The sequence below is a fragment of the Colletotrichum fructicola genome (genome assembly GCF_000319635.2).
Source record: "Colletotrichum fructicola Nara gc5 chromosome Unknown KSG_Nara_v1_contig08, whole genome shotgun sequence".
NCBI lineage: Eukaryota > Fungi > Ascomycota > Sordariomycetes > Glomerellales > Glomerellaceae > Colletotrichum > Colletotrichum fructicola.
Genome location: NW_027094058.1, coordinates 1,759,471 through 1,782,533, shown reverse-complemented (window position 1 = coordinate 1,782,533; position 23,063 = coordinate 1,759,471). Strand labels below are relative to the sequence as shown.

At 52.3% G+C, this 23,063-nt stretch overlaps 5 protein-coding genes across 5 annotated transcripts; 2 read left to right on the top strand and 3 right to left on the bottom strand.

Moving 5' to 3' along the window:
* Positions 1–56: 56 nt before the first annotated feature.
* YHM2-0 (Citrate/oxoglutarate carrier protein) lies at positions 57–1,296 on the bottom strand (the record flags this gene model as incomplete). Its single annotated transcript, XM_032036320.1, has 6 exons — positions 57–269; positions 327–643; positions 697–847; positions 908–1,003; positions 1,074–1,114; positions 1,188–1,296. 6 exons carry the CDS (start codon positions 1,294–1,296, stop codon positions 57–59), a joined length of 927 nt encoding a protein of 308 aa, XP_031884951.1.
* A 501-nt stretch (positions 1,297–1,797) lies between these two features.
* On the bottom strand, positions 1,798–6,458 carry ZRA1-2 (ZEB2-regulated ABC transporter 1; the record flags this gene model as incomplete). The annotated part of the gene is made up of 5 exons (XM_032036319.1): positions 1,798–2,212; positions 2,271–2,734; positions 2,795–3,745; positions 3,805–5,346; positions 5,415–6,458. 5 exons carry the CDS (start codon positions 6,456–6,458, stop codon positions 1,798–1,800), a joined length of 4,416 nt encoding a protein of 1,471 aa, XP_031884954.1.
* Positions 6,459–7,455: 997 nt separating this feature from the next.
* Positions 7,456–15,205, top strand: Tf2-9-7 (Transposon Tf2-9 polyprotein; the record flags this gene model as incomplete). Its single annotated transcript, XM_032036317.2, has 12 exons — positions 7,456–7,466; positions 7,668–7,786; positions 7,851–7,858; positions 8,117–9,236; positions 9,303–9,414; positions 9,456–9,744; positions 9,869–9,888; positions 9,948–13,163; positions 13,501–13,781; positions 13,846–14,135; positions 14,193–14,648; positions 14,711–15,205. 12 exons carry the CDS (start codon positions 7,456–7,458, stop codon positions 15,203–15,205), a joined length of 6,417 nt encoding a protein of 2,138 aa, XP_031884948.2.
* Positions 15,206–15,542: 337 nt separating this feature from the next.
* Positions 15,543–18,097, top strand: CGGC5_v013560 (Aconitate hydratase; the record flags this gene model as incomplete). Its single annotated transcript, XM_032036316.1, has 4 exons — positions 15,543–15,733; positions 15,783–16,345; positions 16,409–17,058; positions 17,114–18,097. 4 exons carry the CDS (start codon positions 15,543–15,545, stop codon positions 18,095–18,097), a joined length of 2,388 nt encoding a protein of 795 aa, XP_031884947.1.
* Positions 18,098–21,704: 3,607 nt separating this feature from the next.
* yraM-0 (putative isomerase YraM) lies at positions 21,705–22,907 on the bottom strand (the record flags this gene model as incomplete). Its single annotated transcript, XM_032036314.1, has 1 exon — positions 21,705–22,907. One exon carries the CDS (start codon positions 22,905–22,907, stop codon positions 21,705–21,707), a length of 1,203 nt encoding a protein of 400 aa, XP_031884949.1.
* Positions 22,908–23,063: the final 156 nt, after the last annotated feature.

Genomic DNA, 23,063 nt, shown 5'->3' with positions numbered 1-23,063 from the left:
ACTCCATTGCGGTATCTCCGTGCCGCGACCGACCCCATCATATGTCCATAATTAGTTCAAGCTTTCGACCCAACGGCATCTTTCACCATGTCGCCAAATCCGACCATGCATACCGTCGCCCAGGCAGCAACTCCAATCCGAGGTACAACACCCCTAAAGAATCCAGCCAATCCATTTGTTGCCCAGATATGCTTCGCGGTAGAAGCCATCGTGAGCTGTTGCGGACGGGAGGGGTCTGCCTTCAGCGACTGCATCTCAACCCGCACAACCTAAATCATGAACGATGATCAGTATCAACATCGACACTGGTAATAGGGAGATCTTACCTCAAATGGCTGATTCCAGCAGCTAAGCGCACCTCCGATGATGGATGCAACAATTTTCTCTGGGGGAGCTAGTTTCTCTTCCGGCGACTTGCCCCGGAACGACTTGATCTGGCCCTCTGCTACTCTCGAAATGCCGATTCTTGAAGACCAGCCCGTGATTTGACGAAGGGCCACTGCGTTTACACCTCGATTTACACCCCGGATACCCTGGGTGCGTAGGATCTGGAGGAACACTTCCATGGTTCCTGGCGTTCTGCCGGCTGTCACTGGAGTCTTTTGCCTTGTGACCTCGACGGTCTTCATACATGTTGTTACACCTTGTTTGTCGTGTCAGCTGTGGGCTTGAAGCATGATCTCGCGGTAGCCATACCCATGGTAAGGTATGCTTGAGATGCACCACCAACAATGCCTCCCAATACACCAGCAATCTCGGTACCTAGGCCAGATCTCTTGGCGTAGTACTCAACCTCCGTAGAAGTAAGGACTAAGATCGCCCCTTTCGTGGAGGCCTCCAGCCACGCCTGAAACAAACGTCAATAAAACAATCTTGAGTGAGTGCCCATCCGAGATTAACTACTAACCCATGGTATGAGACCTTGATAGAATCCTCGAACCCCAGCACGAGCCCAGGTTTTGCGTACCGCGTCACCAAGAGTATCGGTTCTGTTGGCACTGGCCTGAACAGAGAAACGAGGTAGTCTGGTAAGTATGTGGTCCTCATAGTGAGCTTGGCTTGCATTGCCTTACGTGGGTCTTGATGACTTCCATGGGCTGCCCCAGAGTGGTGACTGTAGTTGATGTTAAGACATGTGATTGGGCAGGCGTGGAAGACACAGCTTCCCGAAATAAGAGCTAACATACCCTGGATAACGTTCATACACGCGCCCACCATTAGATTCCGCCATGGGGTCTTGCGTTTCTCGACCGCACCGAATGTTGGTGCACACGCTGCTGACGCTGAAGTTGCCATCTTGCGATCTTTGGTTGGCAGTACCGCGGAATAGAAGTCAGCTTGGAAGATTGCTGGTAAAGAGAGATGAAGAGATTCAATTGTAGTTATGATGGGTTAGAGTATTGATTGGTGATTGAGAGACCCTCTGTGAGGTAGATGGAGTGCAGCAGTGTCATTAGTGCTGTCGGATAGGGCCGATGGCTATTAATGTTGAGGCATCGGACACTTCCGATAGAGTCGGTACACAGCGCCCAACAACAGAACTTCGATCCCTCACTAACGCACTCACGGATACTGCAGCTATTGAAGCTAACATACCCAGGCTTGGAAATCTCGAGTCCGTCTGGTTTTCCCTTACTCTAACGGAGGTGTTGCTGATTGGGTCCTTACACTGTTGGTGATCTATCATCTACCTTAGTCTTCAATTTCTACTCGAGGCTCTAAACCTATTCTGATTAATCAATACAAATTCTATCCCTTCTATTCCGAACACTCGATTCTCGCCATAATCATTAACTTCTAATTTCTTTTCTTGAAGTCATTTTTGGGCACCCTGACAAGCCAGTACAATCCCGCTGCAGCAGCAATGTTGAAAACACAACACGCCCAGATGAAACCAAAGTCGCGCCACCGATTGTCGATGCTCATGTTCATGCTGGACAAAAAGTCGTTCGTGCCGGCCATACCGCAGTACTGGCAAGAAGTAGCATTTCCGTTGACGACATAGCCGCCGTTGCTCTGGATGTACGACGCCATGTAGTCGCCACACGTGCTACCACCTGGAGCACTGAACTCCAGCAGTTCGTTGGAACTGCAGGTGACAGGCGCGTCTGCGAGACTCACGCTGAGAAAGCCTTCGACGACGTAGGTCAGAGGGTTGACTCGGTACATGAATATCCAGAAGCCTGGGAGCTCGGTAGGCCCTGCGAGAACACTGAAAACACGAGATGTCAGCAACGGTACTCGAATGAAAAATGATACAATCAACTTACCCGCAAAACGCGAACATGAGAATGAAGATCAGGTTGAGAATGCCGCCGGCAACTTCCGCGCTTCCTAGGCCAGAAATGAGGAGGTGGGCGAAGGTGCTCGAGAACAAGAAGAAGACCCAGCAGATCAAGAACAGTGTAACCGCACGGGAGTGCACTGAGTCTGTCCACTCTGCGTTCAGGTCGAGGCGCATGGGGAAGTACCAGAACAGGAATGAGAACACGGCCATGAGCGAGTTCCAAGCCATCTCAACGATGATGTTCGCCAAGATGAAGGCTTTCCATGAATAAGCTTTTGCCGGTCTCTCGCGAGCCTCATACATCGTCCGTTGATGAACGAAGGCGGGCATGATTTGTTGAACCAGTTGATTAAACAGGAAGAGGAAGATATAGACGCCGAACATCTGGTTCTTGAGACCCCGCTCGGTGTTCTCGTTACCCAGGAGCGTAAGGCCGATGAACAGTGCCTGTTAAGAATTGCATGGTCAGTATTACGGCAGAAAAGAGCTTGGGGAATCCGAACTTACCGAGCCAAAGGTGACGACCGACTTTGAGAAGATGTAAGATGGACTTCTCCAGTACTGCTGGAAGACCCTTGTCGTCACCTCCCGCACTTGTGTTCGAAAATCCGCCGCAAACTCAGCATACGCCGCAGAGTCATGAACCTCAGCGGTGGACTCTGTGCCTTTCTCGTCTTGGCTACCCGAAAGCCTCGCAAGTTCCTTCTGCACCGACTGGTATTCCTGACTCTCACGCCACACAGCCGGCCAGTCAACGTCGGTGTGGGCCTTTGGCGCTGCCCCGATCACCTCGAGCATGTACTCAGCTGGGTTCGACCCAGGCTTGTAGGCTGGGGCACCATGACGGCTGAAGTAGTCAATCAAGACATGGGAGTTGCGGCCGATGTCGCCGAAGTAAACGGTGCGCCCTCCCTTGGCTAGCAGCAGTAACCGATCGAATCTCTGAAAAAGGGACGCTGATGGCTGATGAATCGTGCAGAGAATGGCTTGGCCGTTTTTCGTTAGTTTTTCCATCAAATCACAGATCGACCAGGATGTCTGACTATCCAAGCCGGACGTGGGTTCATCGAGGAAAAGAAGCAGTTGAGGGCGCGCAGCTAGTTCGACGCCAATGGTTAGGCGTTTGCGCTGCTCGACGTTAAGGCCTTCGCCTAGGTCGCCGATCACGGCGTCGGCATATTCCTGCATTCCCAAAAGATCGATGACGGTATCGACATAGGCCAGTCTCTCCTCCCGACTGTACTGCTGAGGTTGTCGCAGAACAGCGCTGAAGCTCAAGGCTTCTCGAACGGTTGCGGTGTGGAGATGAAGATCCTGCTGGGTCACATAGCCCGTCTTGCGCTGAAACGATGAATCTCGTAGATGACCGTCAACGAGCATCTGACCGCTCACCACTCCCATGGTCACGCGGCTGGCAAGCACGTCAAGAAGACTGGTCTTACCAGCACCCGAAACACCCTGTCAATCAAAACGTTAGCATTGACCTGAGGTAAAGCAAGGGTGGGTTCGCAACTTACCATGAGGGCAGTCAAAGTGCCTGGCTTGACCCATCCGTCGACGTGCTGCAAAATCTTTCGAGTCTCGCTCTTGACCTGCACCTCGTAACACACATCCTGCCAATGGAACACCGAAGTCTGCTTCGCGATGTCCGGGCTGTCACTGTCACTCTGATTTTGAGTTGTCGACGACGAGTGGCTGATGTCGGTGTTCTCCACGTCCTTCGTGGCCCGTTTCACCTTCTTCAGGGCGTTGCGGGTGAAAACAAGGACCTCGCCCTTGGACCTCTCAGACGAAACCCACTCAACGGCGAAAAGATACAGCACCATAAAGAAGATCGTGAGGGCCATCAAAATGCCAAAGTTCCTCCATCTATGGCTCGGGTCAAAGTCGTACACGACGCGAAGATGCTCCTCGCCGCTGACGAAGTTGGCTCCAGGCGCGGCACCGCCAATGTCACACACTCGCTCGTTGGGCTGTACTGAAGAACCAGCGTAGCCTGCGCCTGAGGGGACGAACTGAGCGCAGCTGAAGTTGCGCCCGACAAATTCGTTCAGTGCGAGACTTTCCTGAGCGTAGAACACCGGGTTGACCCAGCGTAGCCAACCAATCCAATCGTGAAGGTAGCTCTGAGGAATGGCGAAGCCGCTGAATAGCATCAAGGCCAATAGAATGATGGATGAGGGTGCTAATGCTTGCGCGATCGTCTTGGTGACCGAGCCGAGGAAGCGGAAGATCATGGACATGGAGACCGTGATGCTGAATGAGAACAGCAGAAAGAAAAAGAAGGGACCCGCATCTTCACGTCGGAGGTTGGTCATGAAGTAGATCGGGATGTTGATGAAGAGCGAGTTCAGCAGCTTGTAGGGTAGGTCGACAAGCATGGCGGCTACGGCTTCGCTGCTCGGGTGATAGAGGGCGTATCGCGCATGCTTCTCGATGATCTTGCGCTTGCCGTAGAGGGTCAGGATTTCCAAGATACTACCCATGGCGTTGATGAGGATAGTGTAGAAGATGAGGAGCATGCGGTTATACAGAGTCGACGAGTCAGGTTTCAAGTTGTAAAAGATGCTGGAAATAATGAGTGATTCGAAGAAATTGGTGGAAAGCATGGTGATTGTCATCCAAGGCTCGCTGATCAAGAGTTTGAAACTGCGCCAGAGATTGAGGTTGACCTGCTGAAAAAACGACAGGGTGAACGGCGAAGACGGACGGGTCTGCTTGGATTGATGCGCTCGTCGTGTAGCCAAAAACTTGGCATGAGTGTCGCCTCCCAGGGGAAATTCGCATTCGAAACGGTCGATCTCATTGAGGAGCAGCTGGCGATCTCGACTCTCCCTCCAAGCCTGCGCAAACTCATCAGGGCTCCGTGGCGGCGGCTTTCCACTCCAGTCCGGTTGGACCACTCTCTCCGCAGAACTGGTCATAGATGTCAAGAAGTCGGCAGTTGTCTTCTGCTCAGGGCATTGAAACCCGAGGCCTTCGAAGTAGGCTTTTGCTTCTGTCGCCTTCCCAAAGTAGATCTGTCGGCCCTCGTAGAGGACCACGACCTTGTCGAAAAGCTGCATCCACAGTTAGCACATGAAAGTAACTCTAATCTAAGTCTTTGGGGGTCCTGGATTCAACGCACATCATACGCCTCCTGAGGCGCCTGATAGATGGCCACGCATGAACTGCAGCGGAAGATGTCTGCCTGCATTCGGAGAGTCCGGCAAAACTCGATGGCGTTCGCGGAATCAAGGCCTCTTGTGCTGTTGTCCCAGCATTGGAGCGGGGCATAGCTCAAAACTGCCTCAGCGATAGACACTCGCTTGCGTTCACCACCACTGACGCCTCTCACGAAGTCATCTCCAACTCTGGTGTTTTTGGTGTGAGAGATACCAAGCATTGCCATCACAACATCCCGCAGGTGCTCCGCGTACTGGTTCTTGGAGATGCCATCAGGAAGGTCCATGTTCTGGGGGCATCGTGCCCTGGCAGCGAAGTAAAGGGTCTCTCCGACTGTCAGATAGGGAAAGTGGTAGTCAAATTCGGCAGTGTAGATCGCTTCTCCCCGAAAGCTCGTCCGCATATCCTCTGATGAGATGCCTTGGTAGTTGAGAGTCGCTCCATCGGCGATATAAAAGCCATGGGTGTCGCCAGCAATGGTCTTGAGGAGCGTAGTGCAGCCAGATCCTGGGGGCCCTAGCACAGCGAGCATCTCACCGCTCTGGACAACGCCTTCCAAGCCGTGAAGGATATCGATACGCTGTTGTCTCTTCGACGGCGAGAATAGCGATGCTGCTTCGAGAACGAAGTTGCCAACAGTCTTCTGGTAGTCCATCGTGGTGCCTAAGCCATACACTTGAAGATCTTTGAAGGCCAGGCCCGCCGTGTTTGGCGCGTTGCCAAGCAGTGCTTGAGTCTGAATTCTGTAGAACTCCGCGGCCCATTTTCGAGCGTCAAATTCATCGCTGTTGGGGTTGAGTGTCTTGTCGGAAGGCTCAGGAAACAAGGAGTGGCCCTGGCCACCAGGGTGAGATGCGCTTGTCAAGCGCCTGGCTAGTTCGTTGATCTCCTCGCCGACTGAGATCTCGGCATCAGACTGGCCAGATGGGGTGGCGTCGGCATCCAGGTTGTATTGGTGACCACCGGTCTTGTGAACGTCATGTTCAAAGAGGCCCGTTGATGGCATTGCGAAAACAAGCCTTCGGGCGCCTGTGTAGTTGAACCGTGCTTATGCGATAGCTGATTGGGGGGCGGTCGTGAGATGATTAGGGTGACAAGAGACAACTAAGAGTGAGGAAAGATGAGATAAGATCGACCGAAAGAGTGAATCTGCAGGTGATAAAATGATAACAAACGTAAGTCTTGATAAATCAAAAGATCAAACCAAAACCTGAACCTCTATGCCCGACTATACAAGAAAACAAGCAGACTACGAAGCCTTCAAGTATTCCATCTAATACGAAATGTCCTTGGCGACGGGGCCCGAATGTTCCAGCGGTCAGCTTCACCGCGTGTGAATGACTCTTTCGAAGGCCTCAAAGTCAAAGTTTCGAAATGAATCCCTACATGATGAAGTTTTCACGGAAAGTGCGAAGTTCCTTGGCTGGCCGATCCGGCGTCGCCCCCGGCATGCAGAAACAGCGGGACGAGAGGGCAAACCGCACTTTCGGAGAGTGCGAAGTGCCGGATAAGTGGGGGCTTTCTGGCATTCGCAACTGTTGTTCAATGGGAATCGAGCAAACCACCCCGCCGAGAGGTGCGGCTTGCAGATGGAGCTCCCCAATGGGGTAATGGCGGATGTAAGCTGGGAGCAGCTAACGATCCGTGTTTTCCAAGTCTCGGGAACGTGGGCCACTAGCTGCGGATGAGAAGCTTCTCATTTGTCAATCGGCGAGAATGACTCTGAATCCAGATCTCTTTGTGGAGAACGCTGTGCCCTCGGCGGCGTGGACTTGACAAACGACGTGATCCATCAGCGTCAGGTTGGCGTCTTCTTGGGACTTTCCATCTTTTCCATCTCTCAATATCGACCGCTTTCATCCCACGGTACTCACCAATCGTTCTTCCGATCCCTGAATCATCTGCTGCCCCCGCGCATTGGCTGTCACCCCGGACATTCGCACTCTGCCTGCATGTTCCGAGTTTTCGACTCTCCATGGATCGGCCAGGGGTTGTTGTCGTGAATGGCCTGTCGGTAAGCTTCCATTTCATACCCATCTCGTTCCGCGTCCAAGGCCATGTTTCCGAGACCTACATAACGTTATGCTGGGGTCGGATGACAGATTGCCGGGGATTTGGCTGATGAATCACAAACCAGTGTACAAATTGCAGAAGCAAGAAGGTATGTGCTGACCTACAAGACTCCATAAGAGCAAGTTGACTAATACCAGCCAAGGTCAGGTGCAGCCGAGACACCCCAACATGCGAACGATGCAACAGTCAAGGCCTCTCGTGCCATTATCCACAGCGACGGACTAGAAAGAGTATCAGGAAAGAGATACCACGGCATCAAAGGTTTGGCTCCGTTTCACATCATTTATCAATACGAAAAGCTTACCAGCTTCTATCCATCTAAAAGTTCTGAAAGTGAGACTCTGTGTAACGGGCTAGAGCCCGGCCGAGATCTCCGGCTTTGCCGGAGCAGCTACCGAGATCCGGCTCCGCCGGATCCACTATTCTGCTGTAGCACACCGCCTAGCCCCGGTCTGCATCACTGCTGCTAGGCGCCTATCCCTGTAAAGTCCTTTCCTCCTTCTTCAGCTTAGAATAGTCAATCGACGGCACCTCTACGTTGAACAAGCCTAGGGGCCAGCCCCTTACATATTCTAAGCTCGACAACAAAAGACGCTATACGAAACCTCACGAGAGCGATATGACGATTCGCTAGAGGGTAGTGCAAACGAGAAGACGCTATACGGAACCTCACGAGAGCGACACGACGATTCGCTAGAGGGTAGCGCAACGAGAAGACGCTATATGGAACCTCACGAGAGCGGCACGATGGATCCGCCAGAGGGTAGCGTAAACGACGCGATGAATGCTGAGATTGATCGCCGGATCAACGAAGCGGTCAACGCAAGCGTCCGTCCTCTTCAGGACCAGATGGCCCAGCAGACGGCCCAGATGACGCAGCTCTTGACAGCTCTGAATGGGCTTATGTCAACGGATAGAGCAACCCCTACGCCGCTTGCGAGCAGCGTAACGACCCCGTCCACAGCCGATACAACTATACAGGCAACGAGCGACGGTATAACGATGGCAGCTAGAGGGCGGAGGAAACATCAAATACCAAACCCACCAAAGTTTAGCGGCATACGTAAAGATTTCCAACGTTGGTTCCTAGAGATGAAGGGAAAGATACGAAGAGATAGGGAAGCTTTCGACTGTGATGCCGATATATTCGCATACATCTACGCAAGGCTGGAAGGCACAGCTCAAACCATGGCGTCACCCTACTACGCTCAAGGCGGAGCAGATGGAGCGGAATCCTCCGATCAGTTTATGCAATACCTTGAGACTCGCTATGGAGATCCCAATGCAGAAGCCAGGGCACTGGATAGGCTACGTACTATCCGACAGAAGGAAAACGAAAGCTTTGCTACATTCCTCCCAAAGTTTGAGAAGGAGTTAGCAGAAGGTGGAGGAGGACACTGGGCAGACGCAGTCAGAATCAACTATCTGAAAGGAGCCCTGAACTCCACTCTGCGGGACCGTCTAATTAGTGTAATCGATCCCCCGAAAACCTACCCAGAATACGCCCGGGTCCTTATGATAATAGGGTCAGGGCTAGATAGTAGGACCTACCAGGAACGTCACGAACGACGACGATACCGAGATGCCGATGGGGACACCCTCATGGCTGGAGTCAGCCGGACTAAGGAGCCCAGAAGAGCCGCAAAGTCACAGCGCTACCGCAGCGACTCTTCCTCATCAGAAGACAACATAAGGCCCCAGAAAGATAACCGTAAATGCTATAACTGCAATAAGATCGGCCATATTGCTACACGGTGCCCTAAGCCAAGACGTTCAGGGCCTAAGAAGGTCAAGAAGGTTGAGAAAGCTAAGAGGCGAGAGGAGAGCAGCGATAGTAATGCTATAGAGGAGCTAGGAAGCTCTGAAGCTGAAGAGAGCTCGGGAAAAGAGTAACTCTAACGCGAAGTCGGGCGTTAGAGGCCAAGCCTAGTGACATTACAGAATGGAAGCAGTTCAAGCATCACATGAGCAGCAAATCAGCAGTGATCACTACCCGCATACACAAGGGCACTCAAGCAGACGCCCTAGTAGACACTGGGTGCGATCTATACTCCCTTATCGACCACGACCTCGCCCGTAAGCTCCGCCTACCGGTAGTAGACCGCTCTGAGCGGCTGCTAGGCAGCTTTAGCGACGCTACAGGCGCTACAAAAGCAACAGGTGTAGTTGTCTTCAACCTAGAGCTGTGTGGTTATGATGAGAAGATCTTTGCATATACCGTACGTAGCCTTGGTGACGACCTGTTCCTAGGGAAGCCTTGGATGGAGAGGAACCGTATTCTATACGATGCCGCTGCACAACGGATACGGCATAGGAGGGGTGGCGTAGACCTACGCTTAAAAGGCGAAGAAGAACCAGATCGAGTAAGGGAGATCAGAGCCGCGCGTCTCCTTCCAGGAGCTCCTTTCACTGCACTCTATAGGAGAGCACAACGAGACACCAAACGAACTGCAGGATACGAAGTCCGAGCCATCAGCCTAGCAGATATACAGAAGGCCCTTACGAAGAAGACTGAGAAGGCAGATCTAAAGGCCCTCCTTCCGCCAGCTATACTAGCTGAGTTCCACAAGCTGTTCCAACCTGACGAAGCCGCCAACCTTCCACCACATCGTCCTGGGGTCGACCATAAGATCCCTATCAAACAGGATAGTAGTGGTAATGAGACTGTACTACCATGGGGGCCGCTCTATAGCATGTCACGAGAAGAACTCCTCGTCCTCCGTAAGACCCTACGAGACCTACTGGATAAAGGCTTTATCCGCGCCAGCAGCTCAGAGGCATCAGCACCAGTACTGTTCGTACGTAAACCAGGGGGAGGGATACGCTTTTGTGTTGACTACCGCGCCCTTAATGAACTCACTAAGCGCGACCGATACCCTCTCCCCTTAATCCAAGAGACACTACGCACTGTTAGTGCTGCTAAGTGGTTCACGAAACTGGATGTGGTTGCAGCGTTCCATAAGATACGAATTGCTGAAGGAGAGGAGCATAAGACGGCCTTCAGGACAAGATATGGGCTATTCGAATGGCTAGTTGTACCCTTTGGGCTTACAGGAGCCCCCGCTACATTTCAACGATATATCAACGGAGTGCTTCGAGAGTACCTAGACGATTTCGCTACGGCATATATGGACGACGTACTGATCTACTCAAACGGCTCACGGCAAGACCACGAAGCAAAGGTTAAGCTAGTACTACGGAAGCTTGCTCTTGCAGGGCTCCGGCTAGACCCTCATAAGTGTGCGTTCTCTGTGAAGACAGTCAAGTACCTAGGGTTCATTATCACCGCAGGAGTAGGCATCTCCTGCGATCCTGAGAAGCTGAAGGCAATCAAGGAATGGGCTGCGCCAAAGACGGTTAAGGGAGTTAGAAGCTTCCTAGGGTTTGCAAACTACTATCGGATCTTCATCCCAGCATACTCAGAGATTGCTGGACCCCTTATATCTCTTACAAAGAAGGGCGTCCTATTCCACTGGGGTAAAGAGCAGGAAGTAGCATTCCAGGAGCTTAAGAGGATCTTTGCAGCCAAGCCTATCCTACATCAACTAGACCCTGAGCGTACAACCTACGTTGAGGCTGACTGCTCAGGCTTCGCCCTTGGAGGAGTACTGTCACAAGAAGATGAGCATGGGAGACGTCACGCAGTAGCATACCACTCGCAGCGGCTGAATGCCGCCCAGTTCAACTACCCAATCCACGATAAGGAGATGCTAGCTATTATTAGCTGCCTACGAGCATGGAGAGCGGAACTGCAGAGCGTCAATAAGTTCAAGGTTCTATCTGATCATAAGAACCTGAAGTACTTCATGACAAAGCAGAGGCTCACAGAACGACAAAGCCGATGGGCAGAGGAGCTGTCTCAGTACAACTTCGAGATACAGTACCGGCCAGGAAGTGAAGCAGTAGTGCCAGACGCACTCTCTAGACGCGAACAAGACGTACCTACGTCTCTAGAGGACGAGCGCGAACAAGGCCGGATTCTCCAGCTTCTTCCCGAAGTAGCCCTTACCTCAACGCGTACACGACGCGTAGAGGCAGCCCCATCAGTGCTTGTGTTCACCGACGATAAGGAACTACAGCAACTCTGGGACCAGACCCAAGGGCAAGACCAAGTCTACCAGCAGGCATATAATGCTGTGAAACAACGAGAAAGAAGCTTCCCTCCTAGCCTCAAGCTAAAGGTCCAGATTGCTGAGTGTGAGATCGATAATGGCAACCGACTACTATTCAGAGACCGGATCTGGGTACCAGGTAGCGAAGACCTAGATAGCGAGGCGAACACACTACGTACTCGTATCGTTCAAAGCAGCCACGACTCAGTACTTAGTGGCCACCCTGGTAGAGATAATACCCTCGCGTTAGTCAGTAGGCGCTTCTACTGGCCTGGCCAGTCACAGCTAGTACGACGCTTCTGCCGCAATTGCGATGGCTGCGGGCGAAGCCACATCTGGAGAGAGCATCGAAAAGGACTTCTGAAACCTCTACCAATACCGCAGCGTATACGAAGCGACCTCGCTATGGATTTCATTACCGACCTTCCCCTTACGGATAAGGGTGAGCGATACCTTTGGGTAATTATCGACCGGCTAGGAAAAGGCGTAACCCTTGAAGCTATGGAAAGTATGGAAGCTGAAGCCTGCGCTGAACGATTCCTGAGCTGCCACTTCCGCTTCCACGGCGTCCCTACTTCAATCGTGAGCGACAGAGGAAGCAACTGGACGAGCCGCTTCTGGCGGCAATTCTGCAAGCTTTTAGGAATAGAACAGCGGCTCAGTACTGCCTATCACCCACAGACTGATGGCGGCCCAGAAAGGATGAACCAAGAGATCCAGGCCTACCTACGCAATTACATTACCTACTCGCAGAAGGATTGGGCGAATAACCTCCCAGCAGCTCAACTAGCGCTCTGCAGCCGCGATAGCAGCGCTATAGGCATGAGCAGCTTCTTCTTAGAACACGGATACCACCCAGAGCCTGTCCGGGTTCAAGAGGCAGACCCAGAAGACCATGGGGGCCGTCGCGAGGACCTGGCACGCAAGTTGGTAACAAGGCTCCAGGACGTGATGGATATGGCACGGTCGACCCTTGCCTCAACGCAGCAACGCTATGAGGAGCTGGCTAACAGGAAGCGCCAGCCTACGGAGAGACTAGAAGCAGGCGACAAAGTCTGGCTTCACATGGGCCACTACAGGTCTCCTAGGCCATGCAAGAAACTGGATTGGTTGCACCATAAGTATACCGTTACGAAGGTTATCTCACCATACGTGGTAGAGCTTAACGTGCCAACGGCTATATACCCACGCTTCCACGTGGATACCCTGAAGCGTGCAGGTAACGACCCTTTACCTGGGCAAACGCTAGACGACGAGCAGCCGCCCCCAATTATAGATGACGAAGGCGAGGAGACCTGGAATGTAGAGAGTATCGACGCCGCCGCCTGGAAGCGTCGAGGGCGTGGGAGACGCCGTGAAGTGCTGGTTAAGTGGGAAGGATACGCAGAGAGAACCTGGGAGCCTATCGAGACGCTCCAGGGGACGGAAGCGATGGAGGCTTACGAACAACGTTACGGCCCTGCGATGAAGCACGACGGAGACCCAGCTCTAGCGCCACGGACGCGCCGCCGGAGGGGAGCGGGGAGGTAATGTAACGGGCTAGAGCCCGGCCGAGATCTCCGGCTTTGCCGGAGCAGCTACCGAGATCCGGCTCCGCCGGATCCACTATTCTGCTGTAGCACACCGCCTAGCCCCGGTCTGCATCACTGCTGCTAGGCGCCTATCCCTGTAAAGTCCTTTCCTCCTTCTTCAGCTTAGAATAGTCAATCGACGGCACCTCTACGTTGAACAAGCCTAGGGGCCAGCCCCTTACACTCTGTCGTTGATTCTCGAGCGGCTGCAACGCATTGAGGGCAAATATTCGCCTAAGCCTTCATCTCCTATTGCAGGCTCCTCGTCGCGACGGCAGAAGTCTACTTGCAGTGCTACCGATGATGTCTCTGAGACACCATACTCAACCCCGAGCCCGTCTGGGGATCCTTCTCCGATTCCTTCTGTTGAGGACAGCATAGGGCTCTTGCATTTGAGAACAAAGCCATCCGAGGGCATTTCTCCGGGATCTCCCCCACTCGATGTGGCCTCCACTCTCAGTGACACCTTCGATCGGGTCCGAGATCTGAGGTTGAAGCGTACTGTTGGGCTGCAAGCAATCACCACAGAGGGTGTTCTCATCCCACCGGAACTTGCAAGGACTTGGATCCACAGTGAGACTCTCCCACAGCCGCAGGCAAGATTACTTCTTACTAATGACTGATTCCCTTGGCTCAGACTACTTCACTTACACGCCGACGGAAACGTTCCTAAGTCTGGTTGACAGGAAGATGATTGAAATGATACCCGACATGCTAACCATGAAGCATGTCACCCTCGACCCTTGCATTCTTATTGTGTACTACGTCATCCTTTGGCGTGGATGCTACATTCTCAACACTAGATCCTTCCATAGTCCCGATCGAAAGTACGCGAGACAGCTTTACCTATGCTGTTTACGTGCCATCCCAACATGGCAGCAGGAAGCGACCGGGTCAATAACGGACTTCATTGCTGCCATCTTCATGGTGAGCCAAAGCCTATCACTACCAAAATCTGTCAATGTGTTGACAAATTGTTCTTAGACTGGAGTTGCGACGGAAATGTTCGACTTTGACTCAAGTTTAGAGATGCACCAGCTAGCTTGCGACTATGCCAAAGGTCTTCACCTGCACAGTCTTGACGGCTACGATTACTTCGCAGTAACTGAACCCGGTTCTACGAGAACCGATGACGACCGCCGAGGCATGTGGGAACTTATCCAAACGGATCTCTTCTACCACTTGATTTACAACAAACCGGCAAAGCTGTTTCGAAGTCTTGATAGCTGGCAAGTCAACTTGCCGTGGCTATCGCTCGACTCGACTCCGAACAACGACGCCCCAGTACCAACCATTGCATTCCTCGTCCGGAGCCGACTCACCTTCGTTCTGATCCATTTCTTTCAGATGATCAAAACGCTTGATAACGAATCTGAAGCTGTAAATTCTATTGAGCCTCTTTGTCACGAGATCGAGTCACTGCTCGAAGAATGGAGGATCGTGAGTCATGACCTAGTCCTGAATATGTCGTGGAGTGCTCGGGGATCACTAACAGCAGGCAGGAGGACTGGGTTCAACGATCTGCACACGAAAACGATATGATCAACCTGTGGATCCTGGGGGATCTACTGCTCAACGGCTACACTTGCATCATCTTCATGCTTCGAAAGGCGACGCTCCTCAAGACGAACTCGCCTAATCCGATCTCCTCCGATGATAACATACCAAAGACAGACCTGTCGACCAGGATATCACGTCGGATCCTGGAGCTTACCTATCTCATGCTGCATGTCTGGAGGTTCCCTGCAGCTGAGGCCATCTCGTACATCTTGGGCGCTTACCGGGCTCACATTGCATACGCCCACATCGCTAGCAACATGATCAACTCTCCGGGTCTCGAGGAGAATGCGACTGCTGATTTGGACTTGCTAGACCGCGTTGCGCAGAGTATCGAGACAGCGGCTCAGGAGGAGTGCGATTTCGCACCTTTGGTCAGGGTCATGAAGAAGATTAACGCCGAAGTTCGGGAGCGTGTGACCGGCGTGGCTGGTGATTAGGTTGGATAATCACGTAGACGATGGAGTGGCTTCACATGCACACAATACACGCCTAGAATAACAGGGATTTTGTTGGGTCGTTAAATCAAGTGAAAGCATCGTCACCTCGGAATCGTTGCGTAGCTTGGGTGCAGAGCAGTTGGGACACTTTCGGCTAGGGCCGACGGTCCTCGGTCTACTTGAGAGGCGTCGGAACGCTCCGATTACCGCCCTCGCAGTCATATTCGCCCCCTGCAACGCTCAAAAACACCCAAAGATGAATTGTTTGAAAAGAATTACCTGTCCCACGATTGGCGAATACAAACCGTGGTATTAGTCAGTCAATGCCGAGTTCAAGATGTACCTCCACGCATCCAGACCCTTGGCGCGCCTATCAAGAGGCTCACCCCACCAGCAGCATGTTAGTCTCAGAAGAGGCCTGGCATCAGTGAGTTCGGCCGCCTCCAAAGCAAGACTGAGTCGATTTGAGACCGACCATACAGTTGACTATGCCGATCTCACGCGTCGGATTGAGTCAAGTCGAAAGATGTAGGTCTGCATCCTAGATTCTTGAACATCGCGTTGACCCTTACTACAGACTTGGGCGACCCCTGACGTATTCAGAAAAGGTGCTTTTCGCTCATGCCGACAACATCGGCGACGAGCCCCTCCACCGTGGCAAGACGCAGCTCAAACTACGTCCTCGGCGAATCGCATGCCAAGATGCAACAGCTCAGATGGCAATCATCCAGTTCATGTCAGCTGGTCTCGACTCCACTGCCGTGCCTACGACTGTTCACTGCGACCATCTTATCGTCGGCAGGACAGGCCAGGATGAAGACCTTCCGCAAGCCCTGAGCACGCATAAGGAAGTTTATGACTTTTTGTCAAGTGCATGTAAGAGGCACGGCATGGGATTCTGGAAGCCTGGCGCTGGAATCATCCATCAGACTGTTCTTGAGAACTACGCTTTTCCGGGAGGCATGATGGTCGGCACAGACTCACACACTCCTAATGCGGGCGGAATGGGCATGATTGCGATTGGTGTAGGCGGCGCCGACGCGGTTGACGTGATGGCTGGGCTGCCTTTCGAGTTGACTGCACCGCATATCATTGGTGTGAGGTTGACGGGACAGCTGTCGGGATGGGCTACGCCCAAGGGTGAGTAAAAGTGCTTCAAAGCTACCTTACCTATGCTTCCATGATTTCTGACCTAGCATCTAGATGTCATCAATAAGTTGGCGGGCATTCTTACAGTTAAAGGAGGAACTGGAGCTATTATCGAGTTCTTTGGCCCGGGTACTGAGTCTCTTTCCGCAACTGGAATGGCGACAATTTGCAACATGGGCGCTGAGACGGGCGCCACAACTTCGATTTTCCCGTACTCCGAGGCGACGAGATCGTATTTGCAAGCGACACACCGCCACGATATCGCTGATGCAGTTCGCTTCGCATCTTCTGAATTGCGCGCGGATGAAGATGCCCAGTATGATAGAATCATCGACATCAACCTCTCTGAGCTGGAGCCCATCATCAACGGACCATTCACACCCGATCTGTCAACGCCAATTTCACAGTTGTCAGACGCCGTGGACAAGGAAGGTTGGCCAAAAGACTTGACTGCAGGACTCATTGGTTCTTGCACGAATTCCTCATTTCAAGATATGTCGAGGGCCGCGGAGTTGGCGAAACAGGCGGTGGACGCCGGGCTTCAGCCGAAGATGCCGCTTTTTGTGTCACCTGGAAGTGAGCAAACAAGGAAGACGCTGCAAGAGAACGGGGTCCTTCAGGTGTTTGAGGAGCTTGGAAGCAAGCTATTGACGAATGCTTGTGGCCCGTGTTGTGGTTCTTGGGATCGTCAAGATATGGAGAAGGTAAGCTGCTCGATGTTGGGTGGCGTTCAAGTGCATATGCTAACTCCGAAATCAGGGCGTCAAGAACTCTATTCTCACATCCTACAACCGCAACTTCACTGGCCGTCTTGATGGAAACCCAGCCACTCACATCTTCCTAGCCTCACCAGAAATGGTTATGGCAAAGATCTTCTCAGACGATCTCAGTTTCAACCCAACTTCTGACTCTATTGTCACCCCCTCAGGCTCTGACTTCCGCTTCAAGCCTCCAGGTGGAGAGGCCCTACCATCTCATGGGTATGCGAACACGGACTACGTCTACAGCCCTCCGCCGTCAACAGGTCGCAACGAAGTCGAAGTACAGATTGCCGAGACATCCAAGCGCCTCCAAAGACTGGCCCCATTTGAGCCTTGGCACGGAAAGGATTTTGAAAATTGTGCTATTCTGATCAAGGTTCAGGGCAAGTGCACGACAGATCACATCACGCCCGCTGGCCCGTGGTTCGCCTACCGTGGCCACCTTGGGAACATCTCAAACAACACCCTGATTGGAGCTGTGAATGCCGAAACGGGTAAGGTCAATCAAGTGAAAAACTGGTTGACCGGTGAAGACGGCGATGTTCCGGGTACCGCGCGGGCTTATAAAGAGGCGTCGCAGCCATGGGTCGTGATCGGGGACCATAACTACGGAGAAGGCTCGTCCCGTGAGCATGCAGCATTGCAGCCGCGTTACCTTGGATGCGTGGCTATCATGGCCAAGAGCTTCGCAAGGATTCACGAGACTAACCTGAAGAAGCAAGGACTGCTGGCGCTGAAGTTTGTGAAGGAAAGCGATTATGAACGGATAAGCTCGTCTGACCGCATCGATATTGTGGGTATCAAAGATTTCCAACCAGGGAAGAACGTTGAGGCCAAGATTACGCCAACAACAGCAGGTCGAGAAAGCTTCAGCATCCAGCTGAGTCACACATTGACAGGCGAGCAGATTGAGTACTTCAGAGAAGGAAGTGCACTGAACCTGATGGCGAAAAGGAAACAGGCGAAAGAGGTTTTACTATAAACTTATTGTCTAACAAGATGCGATCTCAACTTGGAACAGACTATACAGCTTGGAGTTTAAATTAAACAGCAATGTTAGCTCAATTCAATGGCCACGGGTGTGCGATCTCTCTGGATAGCTCCGACACCAAAGAGGCTATTTCTATGTTTCCCAAGAACATGGCAAGCTCTAGAAGCGACATAGGCTTCGGAAGAAATGCAATTTCAGCCTCATCTAGACGGTCTTCTTGTGGCTCCTTCAATTTCAAATAGCTATTGCAACTGCCGTCGATGCTACACCCAGCCTTGATAAGCTTTTGGATGCAATCTGCTTGTCGATTTGCAACAGCAAGGTGTATTGGCTGAAACGACGCACCATCAGTTGACCAAGAATTTAAAGCGGCAGGTTTCCGAGCATCCAATAGCGCTGTGACACAGTCCAAGAATCCATAGAGGCATGCAAAATGAAGCGGTGTTAGACCGATAGCAGCCGTGGTCGCGTTTGGGTCGGCGCCGAGGCCCAGAAGCATACCCAACACGCCGGGCTGGCGAGCCATGACTGCTGCATGTGCCAATGTTCGACCCTGAGAATCGGGAATTTCAGGTGAGGCCCCCATGCCGATTAGTTTCCCAAAGATCTCGTTGTTTCCTCCACAAACGGCATGAAAAAGCACAGTGCGACCAGCGTTGTCTTTGGCATTGATAGAACCGGCTTCGAATAACTTCCCAATAGCCAAAGCAGAGGTATTCCCATTGGCAACGGCCCGGTGAATAGGCAGCTCACCGCGAGAATTAACCCGAGCTTCCGCGATGCTCTTAACGATCAAGGCGTCTATGACCTTCCCCTTCGAATTATTGGACATCCAGTCTACATCGCCCCATGAGAAGAAGTCTTGGGCATACGCGGCAAGCAAGTGCGAGAGGGTTTCCCCTGTTGTAGTTGTCAAGTTCCACTCGCCACGCGACCGTCTACCTTTTTCCAACAGGTAGAGGACAATTGGAAAGTTTTCGGTTAAAATAGCCAAGTGTATAGCCATCCATCCGCTTCTCGTTCGACTTCTGATGTCCACCTTGAGGTTGACCAGCTTTTTGATAGCACGAAGTTCATCTCCAGAAGTCCACTGAGCAGCCACCCAGTGAATAGGCCGAAAGTCGTCGAACTCCTCTGTCTGGCACTCAATCAGAGCTTTATTTCGAGAAGCCAGAGATTCGATCTTGGACAAATCCTTTTCATGTATCGCACGCACCATGTCCGCATATGGTTTGCCTTGGCTGATAACATCCGAAGTGAGACGGGATGCAAAATCACGACCGCGTTCGACTGGCCGTGTCCTGACACCGTCAGGGAATGGGGAGTCACTGGAAAGTATTCGAGAGAATGTATCCTGATAACAGCACTGTCGTGTCGTAGATGAGACTAGATCGGCAATGTCTTTCACAAAGCTTGCCTTTGGAAAGTTGGCTTCTGTGCTCACAATTGCGTACCCGACCCCGTTGGTCAAAGTGACAGCCCGAGGACTGAGCTGCGGCGTACAAAAGACCTCTAAATGCACGAACCGCCTACCACGTTGCTTTTGTTCTGTCGTATAAATTGTCAAAAGCCCTTTTTCTCCAGGTCTGTTGCATTCTGCTTTCGAATCGACTCTGATGTGTGGGTTGTTTTGGTACACATCCTTGAGCTCAGTGCCAATGAAAGGGTGTTTCTCATACTGCACTTCCCATCGCCTACCAACGCGTAGTAAGCCAACAGCGACATCGGCAAGGGGCTTATGCAGCTGCTTGTCCTTGTTTCCGAAACGCAATATGACAATCGTTCGCCCTGATTGTGGCTCCCCAGTCAGCACTGTGGACTGGGTGGTGCTGAATCGTTCTGCCGGATACGCCTCTGTAATCGAGAATGAGGAAGACAAGGCGTTGATTTGATCCGTCTGAATGTATGTTCTGATTGCAATTCCCGGCACAATGTAGAAGGGAGTCTGCTTAACGTAGATCGTGGTGATTGTGCCCTCCCGCTGAAACCCCTCGAGATTGCTTGGCACAAATTGCACCCCGTAGGATACTGACCAAGGAATCCGGGCGAACTGGTCACCCCATAGGCGTCTAAGGAATATACACGGCGCTTGGTTTTCTAAAGGTGTATGAGAAGTGGAAACGGTGCAGTCCAACACGGCATAGTGATCGTCCCCTGTGATTGGGATGAGCAATATACTTGTCCGGAGACCTTGACTTGTGATGCTGACTGGCACGCTCTCGTTCGATTCCAATGGCGGCATTGCGCGAACGTGATTCAACTCAAGGCGCGAAAACGCGTCGGGGGAGTTTGCAAGTAATCCGTGGAGAGTGTCCATTTCCAATGCCCTGTCAGATTCTATTGCCCATAGAAATATAGACTGATCGTTGGTGTCTTTCAGTATCTCTTCCTGGAGGCGTATAAAGGCTTTAGAGCCTTCTCCATATAGTAGAGGCATATTGACATCGAATAAACCAAGGAGACAGTAGGCCATGTCCTCTCTGCGCTTCGTTTTACGCTTAGCAGCCCACCGCATCTTATCGGCTATGCTGGTGTCGTCTAAGGCCGTTCTACCGGCGAGAATATCAATGTCAATGCCGGTGATTTCAGACAAAATCCCACAAAACGGAATATTGCTGGCCTGCATCATATGAGGAGGTTGATCTTCTAGGAGTGGGGTTTATTACTTACCGTTTTGGTGTCAATATGTGACCAGTCAGAGGCATAGAACTCTACGACCCGAGGCGCGATGAGCTCCTGCAATGTCCATCCTCTGGTGAACCAACGGCTACCGCGGAATTCGGACCCTATTTCAGACAGATCGTGGGTTACGCCAGGGCTGACATCTGAAAGGTACGCGAAGCATACAGTAGCGTTCTTATACCAGTGGTACATCGAGTTAATAGACTCGGACAGTTCGGCGCTGCTGGCCTTATTGATGCAGCATGTATCGACCCATAGGTATGTAAATTCCTGCCTTTTCGCTAAACTGGCTGCCCCCCTCACTTTTTGGTAGCCACTGAGACTGAATGGACTACCATCTTCGTGCACTAGCCGACTCTGACCAGCTCGATTCGCAGACGATTTCAGATCATTGAATTGCTCGAATGTTATCTCATCGGAACCCCATGTGTGGGACAAGATAGCGTAGCTATCGGGAGGGTCTCCGAGAAACTCCACAAGGTGAAGAGACTCAAGATCACTGGTGTCGATCAGCCACATCTTCAGCTTGTAAAGTGAAGCCTTCGGAGGTAGCGATTACATGTGGTCTACCAGTAACGACACAAGAGTGGGTAAGATTCATCGGGAAACCTCAGAAGTCAGGGGACTGGATGACAAGGAGGGAGTCTAGAAGAGGGGAAAGCAGATGCTGATTGATTTCGAGCCTAAGGCTTCCACAAAGCAAGGGACACACTGCATGCTGACGCAACATGTGTTACCCTGTTTCTATTGCACTTTTCTTGGCTACCATGCTTGCAGACTCTCTGTGACGCTGGATTAGCCAATTGATCAAGACCCTAGGCGTATGTGTGCACACATCTCTGCTTGGCAACAAATATTGTTGGATAGCCTCGCTGTTCTTAATAGTCTCATCTGTACGAGTCTGCGCCAAAAGTTTCTACTTCCAGAACACCCTCCCTTCCATGAGCCTGCGTGCAGTTCGGTACACGGTCGCAGACTCCAGAGATCCATCCTTCCCGTAATCCGCAGCTACATCCAGAGTTCCACTCGCGTGGAATATCTTCACATCACAGCCAGCCCCAGAGTTTGTCTTGACACACTCAGATACAACTGTGCCCTCCGCAGTGGCAGCTGCAGCCGCAGCCAGCGCAACAGTGACAGGAATGGCCTTGTGAGGCTGATCGACCGACATCGCTCGCGCGACGAGGGTGTTGAGCTTCCCATCCTTTGGTGGCGACACGATCGCGATTTTCGGCACGCTTCCAGGCACCTTTTCTTTCGTCTCGGCGAGACCCATTTTCACACCAGCGGTTCGGCGGATCTTGTCCAATGTCTGCAATAGTGTTGGGTGATCCTCAATCCCCTGAGGAGTGATGGTTCCCTCAACTCCGAGGGTCGCAGCCTGGATGAAGACGCAGGGATTACCAGCATCGATGCAAGTAACCTTCATGCCTTCAATTTCATCTACCTTAGCTTCCGTCGGGAATAGCTTCCCAGTCCGAGACCCAGCAGGGTTGAGAAACTTGAGCTGCACCCTCGCCGCCGTGCCCGCGACGCCGTCAATAGAAAAGTCACCATGAGCAGCGGCCTCCTTCCCATCTAGAGGAAAGATGGACTCGATAACTTTGCCGGTATTGGTGTTGAAGACCCGCACGGTCGCCTCAGTCGCTCCGTCAGGAACCTCAACGAGACCGGAGTCCACCGCGTAGGGGCCCACTGCAGCGCTCATGTTACCACAATTGCTGGAGTAATCGACGTTGGTATTCTTGATGCCGAGCGAGACAAATGTGTAGTCGACATCTGCATCGGACCGGTCGCTCTTTCTGATGACACAGACCTTGGAAAGACTGGAGATGCCGCCGCCGAGACCGTCGAGTTGCCGACCGTACGGATCCGGGCTGCCGATGCTGCCGAGGAAAATGCGGACCCACTCGGAGCGGTCGGCCGGAAGGTCCTCATGGCGGAAGAAGATGGCCCGGGATGTGCCGCCGCGGTAGTAGGCTGCTCGCAAACTGCTCTGGGCGCGAATTTGGAGCTTGGTGGATATCGACGCCGCTGAAGAGAAGCGACTTGATGATAGTGTGGTGAACTGAGCCAGCGGGCTGGCGCCTCGACCGCTAAAAGCTCTCATTGAAGCCATTTTGCCAGTGAAATTAGTTGTCAAAGATTGATTCACCAGAAGGCACTCACTGAGCATTAAGGGGATGAAATCCGGATGGAGTGCGACGCAGTAACCGAGACGGGTTTAGCCCGTGTTTCCGGTCTCCGAGGTTGGCTTTTCGGTTACATCCGATAC